General features: G+C 37.4%; 1 protein-coding gene across 2 annotated transcripts in view; it reads right to left on the reverse strand.

Moving 5' to 3' along the window:
* EPRS1 (glutamyl-prolyl-tRNA synthetase 1) overlaps nt 1–22,387 on the reverse strand; it is a 38,783-nt gene that overhangs the window by 6,328 nt on the left and 10,068 nt on the right. The window contains exons 6-30 of one of the 2 annotated variants that reach the window (XM_084202997.1): nt 21,725–21,825; nt 20,332–20,458; nt 19,940–20,132; nt 19,390–19,561; nt 18,654–18,887; nt 17,534–17,618; nt 17,137–17,196; nt 14,634–14,744; nt 12,982–13,118; nt 12,068–12,275; nt 11,545–11,657; nt 10,811–10,928; nt 10,318–10,692; nt 9,221–9,451; nt 8,303–8,548; nt 7,504–7,734; nt 6,902–7,167; nt 5,915–5,966; nt 4,853–5,062; nt 4,647–4,719; nt 3,803–3,882; nt 3,372–3,473; nt 2,633–2,788; nt 2,315–2,512; nt 1,757–1,930 (exon numbers count right to left, since the gene is read on the reverse strand). In XM_084202997.1, the coding sequence (XP_084059123.1) occupies nt 1,757–1,930; nt 2,315–2,512; nt 2,633–2,788; nt 3,372–3,473; nt 3,803–3,882; nt 4,647–4,719; nt 4,853–5,062; nt 5,915–5,966; nt 6,902–7,167; nt 7,504–7,734; nt 8,303–8,548; nt 9,221–9,451; nt 10,318–10,692; nt 10,811–10,928; nt 11,545–11,657; nt 12,068–12,275; nt 12,982–13,118; nt 14,634–14,744; nt 17,137–17,196; nt 17,534–17,618; nt 18,654–18,887; nt 19,390–19,561; nt 19,940–20,132; nt 20,332–20,458; nt 21,725–21,825 (4,053 nt within the window). The remainder of the gene's footprint in view (nt 1–1,756; nt 1,931–2,314; nt 2,513–2,632; nt 2,789–3,371; nt 3,474–3,802; nt 3,883–4,646; nt 4,720–4,852; nt 5,063–5,914; nt 5,967–6,901; nt 7,168–7,503; nt 7,735–8,302; nt 8,549–9,220; nt 9,452–10,317; nt 10,693–10,810; nt 10,929–11,544; nt 11,658–12,067; nt 12,276–12,981; nt 13,119–14,633; nt 14,745–17,136; nt 17,197–17,533; nt 17,619–18,653; nt 18,888–19,389; nt 19,562–19,939; nt 20,133–20,331; nt 20,459–21,724; nt 21,826–22,387) is intronic. The other variant, XM_084202998.1, reaches the window with a different exon arrangement.

A 22,387-nucleotide genomic window follows, 5' to 3' on the forward strand; every position in this document is an offset into this window, starting at 1 on the left:
CTTCTCAAAACTGTTATTAACAAGCAATTCAAACTGAACATTCTAGTTTATGCTCACAAAGCATTGTTTCCATAATAAAAATTTGGAAGGGAGTATCCAGTACTTCTAATTGTAATACTACTAAGTGAAAGAATAGTATTTCCCAAGAAAGCAGTGGAACTAATACCAGACAATACAAAAGAAGTACCACTGACTTGGTTTTTTTAGGAAGTAACATCACAAGTCTGCTAAGCTGACAAGTGCATAAGGCAAAATATTTTCCATTTAATTATTTTACTTCTTATTTCAGCACCTTTGTATTTTTTACCCTACAAAATTCCTTATTCACTCAATAAAAGTAGTGTATTGTTCCTGCAATGAGCCTGAAGTTGCAGTTTAGCTATTATGCTGGACACATTAGTAGATTTTGTGAAAAACATCAACTTTATCCTGTGCTGTGTGCCTACTTGAAAAACCTAATTTTATTTAGAAAGTTTTCCAACATGGCTTCACAGTACTAGAGCTCCATCAAAAAAAAAAGGTTACACAAAGGGAAGAGGACTTTAGGACAGTGGGAATTTTGAACAATTTGGGTCCCTACTATCAGGTTACTTTGAAGATGAACATATTGAGACTGATTTTAAATTCAGAATAAAAATATGATTCCATAACAACACTCAACTTGTCATTCAATTTTTAATTACCATTATTACCACTGTTTTATTCTGCTCACTATTTCTGTTTTATAAAAGCCTCTTAGAGGAAGCAGAACTGTTCCTCTCAAATGCTATATGAGGGGAGCATGGCAATACTGAAACAAAAAAATTGCTCCTTTCTTTTCTGGCCCTGCAGGTTTATCTTCTCTGTTCTGCTGTATACACAGAAGGCTCTGCTGTGAGTCAGGACACACTGAAGTATTAGTAGACATTTCAAAAATGCAAGTAACTTATGCTCCTAATTTATATTTCTAGGAATATAAGTAGAGCCCTGGAGGTTTAAAAATCTCTGATGACATATAAATCCTAGCAAACAGAGTAAGTCTTTGAAAACATCTTTTCTTCATTTATTCACTAAAGCCATCACTGATTATCAGGCAGCAGATTTTAATTTACAGAACACATTTGCCTTTGGAACAGAGGGCACACATAGTACACCTCATACATTCCCCTCCCCTGGGCTTCAAAACCCCTCATGGAAAGAACAGTGTGGCAGACATGGGGCTAGCTAGAGCTCCATGGAGGACGAAGGCTTAGAGACAAAATGCCAAGTCATAGTAACTAAGGCAGAAGCCCTCTCTCCAGTGCTCCAGGCTAGCTTATCTCTCTGTGATAGTGGCCCTACAGGCCACTTTCCCTAACCCTTGCAATTGGTCAGTTCCTGAGCCCTTGTACCCCTATATAAGGAGCTACTTTAGCCCATTCTGGTTAGAGAAGAGCTGTCACTGGAACCCTTCACGGATCCCTCAATAAACCATCCCCGTGGAACCACCGAGGCTGCCTTCTCCCTCTCTCTACGCCTACCCAAGAAGCCACTGCTAGCCAGAGCGCCTTAGCAAGCTAAGAGCTGAAACTATAAAAGAGCTGAGCTCACTAAGAGCTGGTAATCACTCAGCTTGCTAAGGTGGCCACAGCTGAAAGCAGCGTGGGTTTCCAGACACCCGGCCTCCGGAATGTTGAGCTATCCGGCCCAAGCCTGCCTGCTCGCCCGGGGCACATCGACCCTGCAGGAATCCAGATATCCGGCTAGAAGCAGCCCCCGTGGCTTTTCAGACTAGTACCTTAAGTTCCCAGTGGTTGAACTTCCAGCCAGGTGAGTAGTTGTCTCTTAAATCAGCCCGGACACGGATGTTGACAGCAAGTAGCCTGCTACGATATTCATTACATTTCTTCAGCAGAGCCTCTCTGTCCTCTTCAGAAAGGGAGTTTGTGATACCACAGGGAATAATTACAACCTGCAATAGAACAGGACTTGTACTTTATGCTACAAAAAAAATTAGCTCGTAGTTATAAAAAGTTATAAAAAGTTTTAAAATATAAAAAGTAGAAAAACCAATATTGTGGCCCTATATTCCAGTAATTTCCTTCATGCTCTCAGAAATGAAGGACACATTTCCCTTTTCATACTAATGGCACAGATAACATTACTTCAAATGGAAGAACTATCAAAGGGGACTGGTCCACCACAAGTATCCTAATGATTTGTATTAACATCACAAAGCTACTCTGTAACTAGACAGCTCCTTCCTATATTAACTCTTCCAGCCGCCTGACATGAAATACTTATGAATTCCAAAACAAGAAAGGAAACAAAAGCAGTTTAAGGCATTTTTACACACCTGAATACAGGCTACACGAGGGGGGAGTACCAATCCCATGTTATCTCCATGAATCATTGTCATTACGCCAATAGTCCGAGTTGTAATGCCCCAGGAATTCTGATAAGCAAACTGTTTTTCTCCTGGCTTCTTGGGATCTTCAAACACAATTTCAAACATCTTTGAGAAATTCTGCCCTAAATGATGTGATGTTGCTCCCTGAAATAGATGTACACAGAAAATTCTATTCAATGGAAAGCTAAGTCTATCAAGCATGAGTTTAAATATTTCATCTTCCTATATTTAATGAAAAAAAGAATTACTTTAATAGGTAAATACCTGGATAGCTCTTCCACTGGCAGATATAAATGCCTCTAAAGTGGTTGTATAATCTCCCCCAGCAAACTTCTCCTTCTCTGTTTTTCTTCCTTTCACAACAGGTATTGCCAAGAGATCCTCATACACCCGAGCATAGAGATCAAGTATCTGCAGCACCTATGATAAACAAACTATCTTCAGAATTACTCAGTATTTTGTATTTGTTACATCATGAAATATTTTTAAGTGACAGAGTCTGAAGTCTCTAAGATTTAACACTTTCTTGAGACTTTGTTTAGAAACTAAGATTTCTTCAATTACTTTAAACTTTGGATGTTATTTTCCCTGAATCAAAAAGCAACAAATGTAAGTCATGACAGAAAACAAGAAAATAGTTTTAAAACTGGGCAAATAAAGTTTTAAAACTTCTAGCAGTAAAACTTGGATGCATTATTTAAATTTTTAAGGAAAATTGATTTTAAGTATTTTTAAGAAAAATGATTTTAAGGGAAGCACACACTATATATCACACTCTTCAAACTCCCCATATTGTTTGTAGAGAATGAAGCCTCAGAAATGGGTTACATCTGAGAAAAAAAATGGGTTCTAATAAACTTGGCATTTTTCACAGGGGTGCTCATTTTTCACAGGGGTGCTCAAAAAAAAGATTTCCTTGAGGTCTCAGTACAAAGATTTGTTTGTGCTGCTGTGGAGTAAGGTAACTTCCTGAAAGGAGAAGCACCAGTGCATTTGTTTTTACCTCCTCTGCTGCTTCTTCATATGTTGCAAATGCTGTGTGACCCTCCTGCCAAAGGAACTCACGAGTGCGAAGGAAAGGCTGGGGATGTTTGAACTCCCAGCGCTGGAGGGACAGAAGCAAAAAAATGTAACACTATGAAGTGTCAAATCATTATTACAAATAATGTTTATAAGGAAGTATTAGAAAATCCTCAATAAAGATAAAAAAGCCAGCTAGTCAGATTTCTACTTAATACAATCAACCACACACATTGATAAATAATGTTTTATTAGAAACACTGAGAAAAACATATCATATATAAACCATGGTAATAATTTTCCTTTGAAATATGTGCTGTGATCATTATGATCAAGCCAAGTCCACAGAGAATAACAACTGTCTTACAATACACTTGAGATAAGACAAGGTACTCAGGAATTGTGCACACATACCACAACACTGCACCACTGATTAAGCTTGATAGGAAGATCCCTGTGTGACTGCACCCACTTTGCATAGGAAGGATACATTACTGTAAAAAGAAAGCAGCTTTGAGTCTCCACACAATAAAGACATTTATGTCAAACTTTTCCTTTTGCTACATATAAGCTTAGCATTCTCTGCTGTGAAAATTATGCTTTTATGTTTTAGTTCCTTTAAAATACATTTTTTTGTCTTAATACATAATTTTCACCAGAGTACTTCCACTTCATCCCAAGTCTCTGCAAAAGAGCTTGGTTGCTGCCGCTCAAAGTACAATCCAAAGCTTATTATTTAATGACACTGGGTTTGAATCCCTGGTTTACAGTATGGTAAATACACCTGGGTTCACAAATAGGAACTCCCTGACCTGAAGATTTCAGGACACTATGCTAGACCTGACTCAATTAAAAACTCATCCAGCCTTAGGTCTTAAAATGCTTGTTTAAATTACTCAGGGGAACAGTTACAGTCAAAACACATGCAAAAGTGAATTATGAGTTGAAAAAAAATTCTTATAAACACTATAAACCAAATATCAAATGTATTTTCAGACAAAGTAAGTCAGTGTTCAAGATATTAACAAAAAAATTCCTGGAAAAGTCTGCATTTCCTAAAAGTGTCTATTTAAGGGAACATATAATGTGGATTTGTTATGAGCAGCAACAAGATTAAGAAATTTTCCTAAGGAGTTATGAAAAACATTCTGGAAAATGGGGGCTTACACTTTTCAGAAGGGACTCTTGTCTATTAGCTACACTATACATAAAACTTCACATAAAAGTTTACAGCCAAACTACATGAAAAGAGACCCACCTGTTTCACTTGTGGGACGTATAGCAATTGGTTCAGCCAGTTCTGTTTTCCCAGATCTTGTGACCCAAGCAACCTAAAAAAAGGAGAAAACAAAAAAAAAGTTGGGGAAAAAAATCCTCTAGCCCCAAACTTACTTTCATACCCAGCTGCAGACTAAGTGGTTGGATTTTCTTACAGTCAGATTAAAATGAAGTTTTGAAGGGTACCTCAGGAGCAAAGTCAGCAATATGAGACTTCTCTGTCTCTAAGGCAGCCTGGGACACAAACATGGGGAAGTAGCAGTTTTCCACTCCAAGTTTCTTGATCTCTGCATCAAAGAAGTCTTTGATGGCTTCCCAAATAGCATGAGCCCAAGGACGAAGAATGTAACAGCCACTCACATCGTAGTATTCAATCATCTCTGATTTTGTGATCACCTTGCAAAAGATTAATCAGAGGCTGAAGCTGCAGTTTGTACACAGAGAACATTCAGTAATTCTAGTGTGTGCCATGCAACTCAAGAGAAGTCTCCTACTCAAAACTGCTCAAATTGTTAGCAGCTAAGATATACTTTAGGGTCATTTGTGGTAACTACAGAAGGTTAACCAGGAACATTAAGTTTAATAATAGGTCTGAATATGGTAAACACTTAACTAAAACTGAATTTCATGAATTCAAGTAAGAGACTATAGTTACTTTCCAGGAACAAAAAAACCTGCACTGTAAGAAATGTCTCTAGCTTATGTCAGAAGAGACTTTTATTCCTTAGAGTACAGGCAAAAATTATACTTGTGACAGGAAATGTACACCACTGACAGCTACTTACAATCTCTCATAACAAGACTAATCAAAACTAATCATCTCGACCTGGGTTGTTTTCAATCTCACAAGCCAGCAAAATTGTTAAGTATCAACAGATATTCACTTCTGTTATGCATCACCTGGAGCTGAAATAAAATTCTCAAGTCTGTGAAACTTCTATAATTTCATTTAAGTTTTTTACTCTTAACACAAGATGAATTCAGGTATGAAACAAAGGAAACCATATGTATTGTATATAATAAGGTTGGGTGGTTGACACACCCTTTTTACAGCTTACTAAATTTATTCAGGTCTTCACTCCAAGGCACTTCTATTTAAGACCATGATAACATAAGACACAGAAAAAAGAGCAAATACTTTGCTTTGTATTGAAAAAAAAAAAAAAGTCAATCAGAAGGATGTAAATCCCAAACAGATTTTGATTTATAACAGAATGAAACAATCAAATCAAACTGATGCACACTTACCTGAGAGAACCACTCGGAAAGGTTTTCTTCTTTTTTAGCTTCTAGACCCAGCCTATGGTATGACAAAAGAACCAGATTTGTGCTGTTCAGCATTTAGCCACGAAACTTTTCCCAACCCTTTTCTTTCTCTTTTCATTTGGGGCAAGAGGTATGGAATAATAAGGTGGAAGAGAATGTTTTAGTTTTACATCAAAAGGCTAAGTTTTGGCTGGTGGGAGTTCCTAGTATTTCCTTATCCTAACAAGAATATTTAACAAGAACAGTTCTGAACACTTCTAATTCTCACAATGGCTGTATCAAAAAACCACACAGCAACACATTAAAAAACCCAACCACCAGTAAGCAGTCCAGTAAGAACCTAAGATTAACCAGACCTGTGTGTAAGCTGTTTTACTCTTTATTTTAAACATTTCCTACCTAGCCAGTAGGTAAAATTTCAGAAAAGACATGCAACTCAAATTCACCATTCATGTGAATGTCAGTCACACTGTTTGAGACAGAAAACTGACCCTACCTCAAAATAAAGATAACCAATAAAACTACAGGATTCTAAAGAAGGTTAAACTCACCAGACTCAAATGACAGAATACAAAAGTAAAGGTTTTATAACTCTATAAACAGAGAAGTTTTAAAGGAGGGAAATACAGTTTTTCTGACATTATTTCTACACAAAATAACTGCATCTCTGTCTCTAATATATGGTTTATGTGCATGAAATAGTAAATACATAGTGCTGCATAATACATGGTGTAAAAAGACCTTTAAACTTTCAGCAAGATACAGCAGCACATTTGCAGAAGCAAATAATAAGCACAAAATATTCTCAGTGATAGTAACAATACAGGATGCTGAGGTACAATTGACACTACAGTTATTCTGCAGATGTCCACACTTTCAAGTGAAATGAGACACATATCAAACTCTAAACCTGAACAGAGGTAGATAGTTGATGGTTTTATCTAATAAGATTAAAGATTGCATCTTTACCTGGTTTGCTTCTTAGGGCCTTGGCCCTCTCCTGATCCATTTGAGGAGCGCTCATTACCACTCTGTCCTTGCAAAGGTTCTTTTTTGGGGCCATCACTTTGCTTCTGTTGCTTACTCTGCTTTTCAGACTTGTTCTCCTTCTCTTTCTTCTTTTTGTCTTTGTCATCTACACCACTAGCAGACACTGGTTTATAGTCAACTCCTGCAACAGACTTATACTGGGCCTTCAACTGAAGAAGTTCTTTAACAGCCACATCTATCTTTTCCTTGGAGAAAAAAAAAAGAAAAATATAGAGAAATCACTGGAATAATATGGCTCTATTAAAAAAAATATCTATATGGCTTTATGGGCATTCACAGACTACTGGCAGAAAAATCTGCATAAGCCAGTACTTAACTTTAATGTGCTGACATTTTACAGGATCATACCTGACAGCATATCTAATTTAAAAGAATGTTTCAGATCTCAGAATTCAAATGCTGCCTATTTTAAAGGTGCTTTTTTTACATGTCTATTTTCCATAATCCCACTAAATTTCAAAGAGAGTTTTAGATTTAAATATATATATTACATTTTTACACTACAGTGTGTATGTTATTACCTTGTCTGCTTTTTCTGCCTTTAATTTCCTAACTTCATCTCCTTGAAGAGCTACTTTGCTAAACAGGGCTTTAGCTTCAGGAGTGTCTGGACCACTGGGTACTGTGTTTGATGTCTGAGGCAAAGCCCCCTGAGCTGCTGGTGGGTGTCCTGGCTTGTACTCCTGCCCAGTCTTTTCCTTGTAGTCAGCTTTTAGAGAAAGGAGGAGTTTTACTGCTTCATCTATTTGATCCTGTGTGGAGGAAAAATATCAAGATTTACTGGTGAGAATTAAAGAGAGAACTGGCCATAAGCATTGATTATCAGGCTACAAAACCAACCTAACCAACCAACAAAAAAGCCCCCCAAAAACAACCCAACACCAAAACTAATTTTGCAAGGTGGAAATACAGGCAGAAATCCCTCCACGTCCCAGAAGCACCTAAAAAGCTGCAGGTTTGTCTCACGTTCTTTTCCACAGCCATCACTGAATCTGCCTCATTTTGAAAGGTCTTGCTATTGCTGCAGCACACTAGATAGCTGAATAGTCACTTGTCCCAAATACAGAAAGAGATAGTAAAATACATCTGCAGGGTAAATATCTGCCATGCTCATGCCTATTCACCTAGATACGAGAGGTTAAGTTTGACTTCATATGTCTGAGTCAGGAAAGTATCCAGCACCAGAACAAATCTGTTTGGCATTATCAGAGCATGCATGACCTGGGCATGGGGGAGCTTGATCACTACTTGGTGAAAGATTTCCCCCCAGTGGCCAAATGTGATTACAATTATGATTGCTCACTCTAATGTCTATTGTACCTTGGAAGCCTTCTCTGCCTTCAGTCTGCGTACCACTTCCCCTTGCTCAGCTACAGTATCATAAAGTGCTTTGCCATCCACTAAGCTACAGCTTGCCAAGTTACTGCAGCAGACAGATGGAAGTGCAGTGGAAGAAAGACAAGGAGGTGTTGAGGGTGGATTTCCAGGCTTGTACTCTTGACCTGTCTTTTGTTTATATTCTGCTTTTAGGTTTAAAAGAATTTTCACAGCCTCATCTATTTGTTCCTGAAGCAAGAGAGAAAAAACAGCAGTTGCAGACAAGGGTAGAAACAACGGAGGTGTAACACAATAGCTGAGATATAATAGCACAAGTTTTATTAGAATGGCATTACCACAGCTGTTGTAATAAAACTTCTAGAGCTATCATGCGTGTATAAGCTGTTATTACTAAGTTCTGTGGTAAAACTTTTTAGCCAGAATACCTACAGATTGTACATCAAAGGGCCAAATCAGGTAGTGCAGGTATGGGCTGATTTCTGTGCCATAAAAGCCTCTCATTTAGGTGGCTTACTCCCCTCCAGTTATAGCAGTCCATGAGCTGCACACTGGAGAATAGCAGCAAATACACAGACTGAATAAATAATGGTTCTTTGGTCATGATCAGGTAATTCCCAAATTTGTTGTTGCCATTCTGGCTCCAAGTTACAGCCCTTCTTTCAAGTTACCGCCTATATTCTGCTTCACTTATCTTGTATGACTAAAAAAAGAACTTATTTATTTTCCATGCACTAACACAGAACGCATGCAGTCAGCCATATCATCAGCTCATGAGAATTTGGGAAAGCACTTCACGGAGCTAGCTTATGTTCTGCTCCTCAATTTTCACAAAACCTGCCATTGAGTTTTAGCCTAAACTGAAGGCACTGTTCCACTCAGAAGTATGCACAGGTAGAACACCTTTGAAGCTTTCTCCGATTTGAGCTTGCGGACCACTTCTCCTTGTTGAGCTACTCTGCTGTACAGAGCCTTGCTGTCTACTGGACATGGGGATGGAGGAGTGGGAACAGGAGAACACTGAGGAGGGACAGAGACCACAGGTGGGCATCCAGGCTTGTACTCCTGGCCTGTCTGTCGTTTATATTCTGCCTTTAGGGATAAAAGGACTTCCACAGCAGCACCTATCTCATCCTGAAAAAAGAAAGGAAGGGGAGCAGAAAGAGGGAGGAACAAAGATATAGAGACACAAGATTCTCAAGAGTACCATAAACACTTTCATAAAAAGACCTGCAGTTTATGTGCACCTATTCAATTTTCCTAAGTACTTAGTGGAGTTATTCAGAGAAGTTTTCTGTACTAATTTCCTATTTTAACAAAGTAACTCCTCTTAAGGGATGTACAACCCTAACTGTCCAAAGTAAAATTATAACAATAAATTTTAATTTCATTTAGATCTTCTCATTTATTTATAGTCCCATCAAGATACTACTACTATCAACATTATTTAACTACTGGGCAAACTATGTTATTTTCCCTCTCTTCTTGCTCTGCATTAGAAAGAAAGGAAATAACACAGCTAATAGTAGCTATGTTTGCTATATACAGTTACAGACAGGAAGATTCTCAAAAACATCTGCGGCATTTGGATCTTTCCTTTCTGGTTTTGGAGCTTTGTTTCAAGGTCTAAACAGCAACAATTCAATCCTGTGAAGTCCATAATTTGACCGTACTGAGTTAAACAAATGAAGAAATTGCCAAGGCATTTTAATCTCAAGGACTTGATTTGGATGCTTAATGAACCCTTGCTGTTGGATAAATTCTGTCCATGTTTCAGAGCACCAGCCTAAGAAATACGGGAATTCACCAATACAAACTTGGTCATACAAATCTAACTCAAGAAGTAAGTTTTGGAAAACATAAGTCTTGACAGAACAGAGCCCAGTCCAAATGATGACCACTATAAAATCCCTGGATCCATAAGCACCCATTCACCTCCAGAGAAAGAACAATGGGCTATGCAAACCCAGACAAAACCACAGGATTTTTTAAATCATCACCTTAGATGCTTTCTCAGCTTTCAGTTTTCGGACCACTTCTCCTTGTTCTGCTACTTTATCATACAGGGCTTTACTGTCCAAGGTACCAGAGGTCTCAAGCTTTGATGACTGTGCAGTTCCAGATACTGGAGGATTTCCTGGCTTATACTCCTGGCCTGTCTTCTCTTTGTATTCTGCTTTCAAGGCCAGCAGTTGTTTCACAGCTTTATCAATATCTTCCTTTGCTGCCTTCTTAGCCTTCAAGTCACGAACTACATCACCCTGTGCAGCCACCTTTTTGTAGATGATCAAGAGACCTTCAGGTGACTCAGCACAGGCTGGAGTAGAGGTATGACCAACAACTGGAGCAGATTTTCCTTTTACAGCTGAACTAGCCTTAAAAAAAAAAAAAAAAAAAAAGAAGCTAAGTATTCAGCACGTAATCTCGTACAGAAAGAGATGTATCATAATATCATAATACATTTTATGGTACTTTCCTAAACCACCAGTTTACCTCTTTCTTTGCAGTTTCAGCTTTGGTCTTCTCTTTTGACCCAGATGTTGGCATTTCTTTAGTGTGTCCATCAGGGATGTAAATCAAAATGCATGGGGCATCTTTACAGCTGTAAGGACTATAAAAAAACACAACAGTAAAGGAAATAAAAGATAAATATCAAACATTTATTAAAACAAATGAGCTACTCTTTCTAAAAGATGCTTTCACACAACTACAGGTTTATCTTTGATACACAGCTGTAATTATCTACATTTACATAATTGGGGATCTGCAATGATTCCTCTTACATGCATGTTTTCCTTTTTTTATCATATTTATACACTTATATTATAATTGCATGTAGATGTTTCAATAGCTTGCTAAGAAAGTGTTACAATTAAGTAGTATGTGCACACCCTAATTGGAAAAATGCTTTTTATTCTGTAGCACCCCTACTTAATTTCTATACTGCAAGTCACAATGAAACCATGACCTCATTAACAAGCCCAGGTCAGCTGGGGTGCACCTCAAGTACCACATACTTGGCTTAAGACAGTTTGAAGAGTCAGGAATGTAATAAAAAATTAAAGCCATGCCAGTCCACAGAGATGTTCCTCACAAAGGTCATGGTAATGGGTAAATATTTGCAGAACGACATTACTCTTGCCAATGTGTGTGTGTGAAAACACTAGAACACAACAAGCTAAAGCAAATTCTGTGAAGTCTGTTTAGGCCATTCTCAGGGAAATTACCTCACTGGCTCATAGGGCTGATCACAAATAAAGAATCCTCTCCTCTGAAGTTGTATGATGTCTCCTTTTTTTAACTCCTTAAGGCATGGATCACCCAGCATCAGTTCTTCTTGCTGTAAGTATTAAAAGAAATCAGTCCATGTCTAACAGAGCAAAGGAACAGCAAGAAATAGAGCTGTAGAAGGATAGTGGTGATTTCCTCCTTTTCGAAGTGTCAAAATGTTACTTAATTCCAGCAACAGCAAAACAAGCACTAGCAAGAAGATGCCACATCATAAGAATGTATCAAGACAAAAACTCAAACTATTGGTTTCAGATGTGTAAAAGCCTGATAACAACTGAGAATAAACAAGAGTCATATTTTATTTTGAGATTATGACAGGTAACATGGAAACACGGAAACTAGATAAACAGATAAGTTGTGCTGGTGCAACAAAAAACAATTCTATTTTAAAAATCACAACTAGAAACAGTGAATTAAAAAAACAAAAACAGCATGAATTTTTGTGGAATTATAACTCACCTTGCTATTTCGGTTGATATATTGCTTGAAGTCTTCATCTTTTCCTAGAACTGGCTTAGTGATCAGATGCTCATAATTAACACAGACAGTTGGAATGAGGGGTGCACGTGGAGTTTCTGCCAACCAAGTGATCTTAGTAGTTTTTTTGAAGTCCTTATTATCTAAGTTCAACTTGGCATTGATGGACACAATTTTTCCACTTGAATTTCTACAGGAAAACGGAAAGTATTATGGTACAGCCTAAATGATCAGTTCTGATTCAATACTGCAAAAACAAGTGTTCAGAGCTCATTTTTGAAGTGTGAATCATAGAAAATGAAAGAGTGCATTCACCGCCATTTAAGTTCTCCATTAATTTTGTTGTCTTAAATATCAATATAGAGTAAAAAGCATGGGGAGAAAAATCTTTGCATATTTATGCTATCAGAGCTCACCTCATTGTGGCACTCTCTCAACACAACCACTTCAAAGACACCATTATGACATTAAATGGTCTCTTTCCCCACCTCAACGGCTGTACAGCTGAAACTGTGACAGGTTTAGTTTCTCAGTATGCAAAAGCAGTATTTGTTACAGGGTGAAAGATGTTAACATTCCAGGTGGTTTTTATCTGTCTGAAAAAGCTGTTTTACCGTGGCAATATTGCCACAGAATCATGGAGAGCACTGGATGAGAAGGGACATGCAGTATCAGGACTGACTAATGATTTCCAACCAGAATCTAGAGAAATATACACCCTGTGCTAATGTGCAGTTTCATAGTGCATTTCAAAGTAGATTTATAGACACAGTATCACAGAATGGACATATATGGCCAACCATTAATTCTTTACTGTTACAAGCTTCCAGTTAAAAGAAAAGGCAACAAAAAGCTGAAAAGCAAAAATTCATGTCATCTGCCACTGTACAGGTTACCTGTTTAATTTGGTGATGATGATATTGCCCCAATTTATGAAGGTAACCACCTCTCCCTCCGCCAGGGTCTCCGCATCTGCGCCCTCAATGAGGACTTTGGAGCTGTACCACACAGGCTTCAACCCAACATCAGCATTCTGTGAATAATGATTTACATTTCAAAGACAACAGATGAAGACAGAAGATGGAATATAACAGTAACGCAGAGCTACAATGTTTTTCCACAGCTCTCTCCACTTTCTTATTTACAGGTATCGTCCGCATTCCCCTGATAATGCACGCAAAAAAATCCACTGACAGCATATTCCATTTCCTTAAGGTCGATGCATCTTTAGGATCTCACAGGTAAACCCAGTTTTTCTCAAGTTTCCATTTTGCTATGCAAATTCCCATTAAAACTAATTTCAGAACTCTAATTTTTGCCTTTTTATAAGGTTATTATGGAAATATATAGAGAGCTTCTTTTAGCTGCATAGATTTGTGAAGACAGAAACCAGAACTACATCACTTATAAAATATTCAGCTTAAAAGTATCTCAGCAATTGAGATATCTTCTATTTTCTAAAAAGGCCGACAGCTGTGAGTTCAGACTTTCTCAGCTGGTCAGGAGTTTTCAGCTTGTTTCTTCCAGTCAGTATTTATTTCATTACATATTGGAGGTAGCATTTACTGGTACTATCAAAATTTTAATATGGCGGCTTGTATCTGACCAAACTTCAGTGTCTTTGAACCTTGAAGGGTCACAACTCTCACATCTGCTCAAAACCTGTTTCCTTTTTATCAGCCATGGGCAAGAGGAGAAACCCAATATCCAGCTCTTAGTTACAAGAAATGGCTACAGGAGCACTCAGAGCAACAAAATCAAAACAAAGAAATGAAGCAAAGCCTCAGCAATATTCACTAATTTCTCAGTGTAAGTGTACATAAGTATAACTAAGGGATGCTTTCAGTGACATTTCAGCAATTTGAGACATCAGATTCAAAGGAAAGCATCTTTGTTTCTCATAGCACCAAGAAAGAGTTGTATCAGTAACACACTTCCCTATTAAGGGATATTACTCTGTTTACTGGATACTAAAAGTATCAAATCAGCAAGTTCTTAGCTTTTGATAAGAATTATTTGCTATACAAATTTAAGTCATATTAAAAATCCAGAGACTGACAGAATCAACAAGTTAATATGTTACCTCTGCATATAAAACCTGATTTTATAAACCACTTAAAAAACACCTCACTGTTAATGGATAAAGAGTGTTTACTGTATTATAGCCACAGAGATGGAATAAAACTTAATATTTAACCTCTGTGAAAGTTAGCATCAAACAATAGGAAAACCAGCTTGAGTAGCACTCCAGGCTTGTAATGACTCACCTCTTCTGGAAACTCCCAGAGAGGCCTTTTAGGGCACCTTTTATATGCACTCTATATATTTACAAAAAGAGTTCCCTCTTTAAAGAACAAACATGTTTAGTAGTTGCACAGTTTTTGACAATTTTTAGGCAAAACAAAAGTACCCCTTGGATAGATCTCTATCAGATTAGCTATCTGAGCAAGCTAAAAGAAGGACTCCCCTTCCTGACTGTTTCATGCCAAGGTACTTCCCAACCTTACTGAACTGCAGTACAAGAATATTAAGAGAGCAAAGCAAGAACCTTTGGGTGTTTAGCCACTTCTTTCATCTCCTCTTGAGCTTCAGGAATATTTACTGGGACCACTGCATCTTTCAGTAAAGCAGTGTACCGAGGTGCTACTGGGTCTATAACCTACAGAAAACAAATGAGGTGAATCATGAATATATGCCACTGACAAAAAAATAAGACGCTTTACAAAACAATCACCACACAAAAAAAAAAAAAAAAAAAAAGAAAGGAATATTAACTGGCATTCTTTATGTTACTGCAGTTTTTCAAAGTTTGCTTTAATGTCACTTTCATCCAAAGCTACAGAATAGTGAGAAAATAGTGGTAATACTTTACAATTTCCAATCTTTACTAAAATACTCTGAGTAAAAACTGGATTGGGTACTACTGACAGCAGAAGTAACTAAAATTATGACCCAATGCCTTATGGGGAAGACACAAAAATGTACTCTGATACAGTTTTACTGCGCACACAGCCTATTAAATGTGAACCGCTTTTTCTCTAGATAACTAAATTTAAAGCAATAATTTTTAAGTGAAGTTTGTTCTTTTTCTAGCAGCACAAGACCTGATCTCATACTCATTTTCCAGGCCAGTACTCCAGAAGAATCAGTGACAGAACTGGCTGTAGAGGAGGCACCAATAAAGTCTGCAATTTTATACAGACACATCAGATACTATAATAAGGCAAGACCATAACATTGACTTCATTCAGATTTCTACAACATGAGTTTGACAAGAAAAAGCTACCACTAGAATGTCTCCCTGTATTTTTATGGCCCATTATCAAACTTTTCCCAGCATTTTTTATACCTGAAATACTGGTTTGTCAAACTGTTCAGAAGCATTCAAATACGTAATTCAAGTAAAGCAGTCATCTAAGGTGAAAAGGAATATCCAAGATCTACCCGGTTAACTGGAAACTGACACAAAGGAAAGCACCTGCTTTTATTAATATGAAGTAATTTTTGCTCTTCTTGGTTTATGCCTGCTCAAATGAAAAGCTAGACAGCTATATATTTTTCTATATTTTGGAGAAAAGCATTTAGCTTCTAATTACTTGTCATTAGATAATAAAGTGATATGATGATATACTTTTAAGAAAACACACTTTTCTAAGTTAGTAGTCACTGAAGTCAGACACCTAAATGTTAGACATACACTTTGAAAAAGGACTTGTGTATGTATCTCAGAATGCAGGGGTATTATTTAATTTATCAATCATAATTTTGATAATTAAATGACTAAATCTTATAGTGTTATTAACAAGCTCTTTATTTTATTCATTAAAACTAGCAATCCCTTGTCAGGTGCTAAAAATTACAGGATCACATATAAAATATGAGTTGTCACACCGATAAAGTCTTTGAGCTCAGAATTACTTGTAAGCAGCCAACTGTTTTTTCTCATATTGCAGATAGCTTTCAATCTGCACAGCCACATGTAAATAAAATTGGCTAATAAATATGGTGCTATGAAAAGAGCTGAGTCAGAGGTCTAAGAAACTCACTTTAAAAGTCAATTAAAGAAAAATGGGCCTTGACAGTCCATTGTGGATTCTTCCCCTCAAATCAGTTGTTAGTCATAAATGTATTTATGCAGCAACAGAAAGAACCAATTCATAAACCTACATGTATGTAGCAAATCAAATGCAAAATACATGAAGAAATACATGACACATGCCAGACAAGCAAAAACTATTTAAATGAACAGATCTGGGTACTATCTAAGCAAAACCAAGCAGGAGTCCCAATGCAAAATAACAGGTGTTTCCACAATCACACAATATGCAATCCTCATGAAAACAAATCGCCTTATTATAGTGTCCAAGCATCTGCTGCCAAAAAGCAACTCATCATGTCAAGATGCAATATTCCTGATTTGCCATTCAGTCAGAAACTCCAGCAGTGCTGGCTTGATCTCCCCAGGCAGAGCACACAGTGCGTTCATCCTTTTGCCACAGAAAGGAAACGCGGCCAGCGTGAACCAAATCGGGGAAAATTTGTGTTTGTGTTGACAAATCAGCCAAACAGAGGTGGGCAGCCTTTGAAAACTAGGAATAATGCATTTTCAGTGGGTTTGTAGAGCTCCTGTTATACAAGCAAGTCTGACTGTGCTATGAAGCTGCAAAATGATAGCTTATGCTATGTATGCTTACAGCACTGTAAGCTATATGCTAAGGTAAAAAGCATTAAGTAATACCTTCTTACAGATAGCTCGCAGCTTGAAAGCAGAAAAATGAAATGCAGTTTTCAGATCAGATTTACAGCAAATACCATTATCCTTTCCCGTACTACTAAGGAAGGCAAGTAAGTACTGGTATAGGAGAATCAATAGGATTAGTGCTTCTTCAGGTTAGAAGGGGGGGACATTCCATTTTCCTGAGAGTGCGCCAAATGATGCAGCATACTGCAACTGCTACTTGTTGTGATAAGCACTCCAATGAACGCTGGATTCTCCACATATCCTAGAAAGAGGATATCAGGAGTAGCATCAAATCCGAGCAAGCACATACCTTTTTGTTAAAGGACCAGATTTTATCCCACTCCATATTCACGACAGATCGAGAGGAGCCCTGGATAAAAAAGTCCGAACCAACACCACATTAATATAAATATTCTAGCTCTTAGACTAATTTAAAACAAAGTTCTTTACACTGAAAACTCTCTATAGTTTGTTTTCATAAAAACCAGTTTTTGAGCTTGCAAAATAAACCTTCTCCAAATTAGAAACCTGCAAGTCCATCTTGCCCACACCTACTCACAGGTGCTACCACTGTTGAAGCAATATATGTCAAAGTAGCAAAGCTTTAAAAGCAGAAACCTTCCAGTGACAAGTACATTGAGTGAAGCTTCACAAAAATTTGTGAAACTTATCGAGGGAGATTCAAAGAATCAGAAGAAAACACCCACCTGAGCAGCAATAAACTGTTTCAGCCCTTCAACTGTCATGCCTCTCCTCAGGACACCACGCACAGTGGGAAATCTTGGGTCATCCCTAGTGGGAAAAGGTATTCCATTAGTGCCATACGCTAAATTTTCTAATTCTGCACTTATCAAGAACTTTACTAATACTGCCACACATGAAAGGCACAGCATCAGTGTATTTTACTCACTGAGCTCCCAGCTAGGTGACAACACCTAACTGAGAAGACTGAGCTCTTATCCATATAAAACATATGGTGAAGGTCAGGTCTCTCAAAAACTAGCAAGGCAGAAGTTATGTCTATATCCATTATTTCCCTTCCAAGGGCACCCAGAAAATGTTACTGGAAAGAAGTGACAATGCTACCTCTTTATATAAGTGATAGAATTCTATGATTTTTTTTCTCTTATGGAAGAAATAAAAAGGCCTGATCTGCAATGAACCTTTGAATTTGGTGGGAACATGAATCAAACCTTACTGAGGACCTAACAGGGAGGCTTAGGGAAGGAAAGCTAAAGACCATCATAAGATCAGCTACACCTCTAGGGAAAAAAAACAGGCAGGGGCAAGAAAGAATAAATTTGGCTCTAGCCGAGTGGCTCCAGGCATAAACTAGGAATCTAAGCTTACAACTCAACTGACAACTAAACAGCTAGTCCACCAAACACTGTCCGCAGAAATCAAATCAATCTGAAAAAATTAACAGAAAGAAGGAGGGTGAGGGCAGGTTGGAGAGAAGTGGGATGGATTTGACTAGATGGACAGAACCAGAAACACTTCAATCCAGGCCCTCTTCTGGCATCGTTTAGGAACGACTCCAATGACAACAACCAATGACTCAAGAGTGGAAAACATGTAAATGCTGCCCACAGCAGGAGCCAGAGTCCAAAAATAAGCTGCCTCATGTTTATTACAGGCCATGAATATGGATGTACACAGCCACTGTAGAGTAGGAAACAGACACACTGCACATACACAAGCCAGTTTAATTAATCTATAGTTTTTAATATTGTTTAAATATTCATTCAAACTACCCCAAAGCAGAAACGAATGTGCCAGTCACAAGAATCTTAGGGAACAGTGCTGACCTACAGCCATGGAACATACCATCCATCCACAAGGCCTTCGTTGACAAACCACGTGAGCTTTCTCTTGGAGAGCACAGTGTTGTTGAGGTTTAGCCTGCTATACTCCCATATATACGGTTTCCTTATACCCAGAGCCTCAATAATCCAGTAGAATTGTTCATCTCTGTCATGGTATTCAGTTGTTCTCAGTGCATGTGTGACACCTTCAATACTATCAACAATGGGGCAGGCAAAGTCATATGTGGGATAAACTCTGACAAAAAAAATCATTAATTAGCAGGGTAGAACAAAACACTTTCCTCCCACCTAAACATTTAAACTCAGTGCAGTTTATAATCACGCATTACCAATTATTCCTAACCTATGATCCTGAAAACTGTCAGATCAAGACTAAAATAACACATACACAACTAATAGTCCACAGAAAGATCTAGAGGGCAATATAATTTAAGATTAAGCCTTCAAGAAATGAACTGATAACAGTTCAAGCCTAAAAAACCCACCCTATACTGCTAATTTTTTTTTCAAACATATATAAGGACTAAAACTGAAATAATATTCACTTTTGACCATAATGGCCATCTCACAGGTTTTTTAAGTAATTTGCACAAGTTTCAGAAAGTCAAGAGACTCATCACATATTCTAGTTGAAAAATGCTAGCAAGTTCCAAGTATTAAAAGAAATTTACTAAGGAACTGTAAATGCCCAGGAAAGAACAAAATCTACAGGCCACACAACGAGAAAGTGGACATACTTGTAGGTACTTCCTGTCCGAGGGTGAGGCTGGTTTTTACAACGATAAAGAGTTGGATCCCTCATACATCCATTATTACTACTCATATCTATTTTTGCTCGTAGACAACAAGTTTGTCCATATTCTGTTCCCTTTTTCATTTCTTCCCACATTTGTAGATTCTTATTAACACCTAAGAACAACAAAAATACACCATTTTCTACAGTATTATGAAGCTGATACAGAATCAAGTTTTATTACTGCAGCAATAAAAATGAGTGACACTCCCTCTTTAGACACTGGAATTCATTTTCACACATTTTACATTGTGAATTTTTAAAGTGATAATGAATGGTGATGAATTCATATATACACAAGTTTACTGCCCTGGTTTAAATGTGTACTTAATCCATCCAGCCTTGCAGAACAAAGCACTAAACACTTTCAAGTCCCCATAAGGACCTTGAAGATACGCAATTTAGTAATCTCACTCATATTTGTTAACAACAATCAAGCTTTGATATGAAATCAAAAAGGTAAGAAAGCAAGACCAAAGCTTAAAATATCTTACAGTTATTTCTGTGTTTAGATTCCACTCTTTGCTCACGCTCTGCTTTCATTTGTTCTGCAGGAGTATCATCCACATACGCTTTCCCTTCTTGAATAAGCTTCTCAGCATATTTCATTATTGTTTCAAAGTGATCCGAGGTATAGGTAAATTGATCTGGTTTGATGTGCAGCATGGCAACGTCTTCAAGAATAACCTGCCAAGAGTGAAAATGTACACTGTAATATTCTGGAATAGTAGTTTTGTTACATCTTTATCCTCTTCATGTAGGACGTGGTGTTTTTAATGCTCCATTGCCCAGGAAGGATAAGCCATAAGAATAAGCATGAAAGAAAAGAGAGGCAAGCATTCATCATTGTTTCACAGTCTATAATCACTCTGCTATCTTATCATACCTTTTCAAAGTCTTCTTTCTCTTTTTCTGGATTTGTATCATCAAATCTCATAATAAGTTTTCCTTTGAAGTTAACTTGGTAGTGCTGATTTAGCAGGGCAGCTTTGGCATGACCAATATGCAGATATCTAAAAAGGAAATTAAAAAATAATTATATATATCAGAACTACTTCAGCTAGATTTCATTATTTGTGAGGGAAGGAGAAAGAATGGAAAGCAATACCTAAGTGTAACAAACAGCAAACCTAGGATATTTGCTGAAATACTACACATTTATGAAAATAGATTATGTGTCCTCTACCACAAATTCAGTAGCTGACTGTTAAAAATAACTAAATCTGTAAATTAGAGTGTTGCTATGGATATAAAGATTGGACTGCAATTATCTCCATTTTTATAGACTAACTTAAACCAACTGATGATGATACCCAGTAGCAGCTACCAGATAATCTGTAACTACCACATACACAACAGTGGAATTTTCTGATTGCTGTGTATTTTTTAACATAAACTATAAAGCTACTGACATTTTAAACTAAATATAAATCCCCAAATCCACAAAAGTAAAATCTCTTACAAAAAGAGAGCAACATGTCCCCGAAAAACAGTGTTTTAAAACACCAGGATTAAGACACTAAAAACTACTAAAGTAAGCTGAGAACACTATATGTTATAGACATACATGTACATAATACATAATTTACAATATTTGAGTAAAGTTTATATTGGACTAATAGAGTAAGAAACACAACTACAGAAGCCACGTGATGCTGAATAGCCAGTTTAATGAACAAATGCAATCGTGGAAATTTTACAGGCCATCAGGCAACTCCAAAAAGAAACAGAAAATGAAAAACTGGTTGAAAACTGAGTTTATTGTACTGGCTCATCACATCTCCTCTGTGTGGTCATTAAGGAGTTTGTGCTTTGGTATTCCACACAGTCTGGACCCCTGGCCCTCCATTACAGACCTGGTGTCAAGCTTCCCCAAGGAAGGCTATCCCATACATCTTCCCTTTCTCAAATCTAAGCTTTCTTGGAAAGCACCGAGTCCCTTGACCCAATTCATAAGGACTGCATGTCCACACCATAGCTCCTGGCAGGACACACACATCCATTATCCATACAAATGCTATCCTCCTGCTTCTCCTCATCCCACTGCTGAACTGCACAACGTCACTTCACAACTAAACTCCCTATTCCAAGTCCAGGCAACAGCGCAATGAAGTACAGAGGAGAAATGAATGAACAGCTCTAGTGGAGACTAAGCTTTAAACACTCACTTGGTTTATTTTAACAGCCTTGTCTGATAAGCTGATTACCATCCTCATCAAAATACTTTTTTTTTAGAAAAAAACAAAATAGAACCTTGTCAAAGTATTCATGTTTCTTACCCACTTGCTTCAGGAGGAAATCTCACAATGACCTTTCCCATCTCTGCGCCAGGAAGTTCAACAAACTTCCCAACATCTGCTTTCTTTTCTTTTTCTGTTGCCTTGAAGAGACATAATTACAGATTGTATTAGCTATAAAATGAGATCTAAAACTCTAGATAACAACTGCTGCATCAAAGTTTCCTTTCAAACCTACAAGCTGCCATATTGCACCCCAAATTCATCTCTTCACAACTTTCACATTACTCAAGGACTCCAAAAAAAGATTAATTCTAGGGTTTTCAAATCTGGTCCAGGACTGGAAAGTCCCACTAAGTTGTCTAATTTATTCCATAGAAGAAAACAATTGCTAGTTAAGGTTTTGTATCTTGGTGTTCTTAACCTGAACATGATTAACAAATTCAGTCAAATTTCAGTCAACTTTCAGTCAAAGAGCAATCTTTGCATGTCCATCAGGATCTCAAACTGTCTTTAGAAAAAGCAAACAATATATCTAAAGAGCAGTGCTGATTAAAAGAAGAGGTGCCATATTTCCACAGTTATACCTCCACACCAGACTAGCCAACTCATGCCTTTTTAAATTTGAAAGCAACAGCTTTAGCAGTAAACATCTGTTTACAAAAGTTTAGTTCACTGTATGACTACTTACTTTCAGTTTTTAAT

This window comes from Fringilla coelebs, assembly GCF_963513975.1.
Source record: "Fringilla coelebs genome assembly, chromosome: 3".
Taxonomy (NCBI): Eukaryota; Metazoa; Chordata; class Aves; order Passeriformes; family Fringillidae; genus Fringilla; species Fringilla coelebs.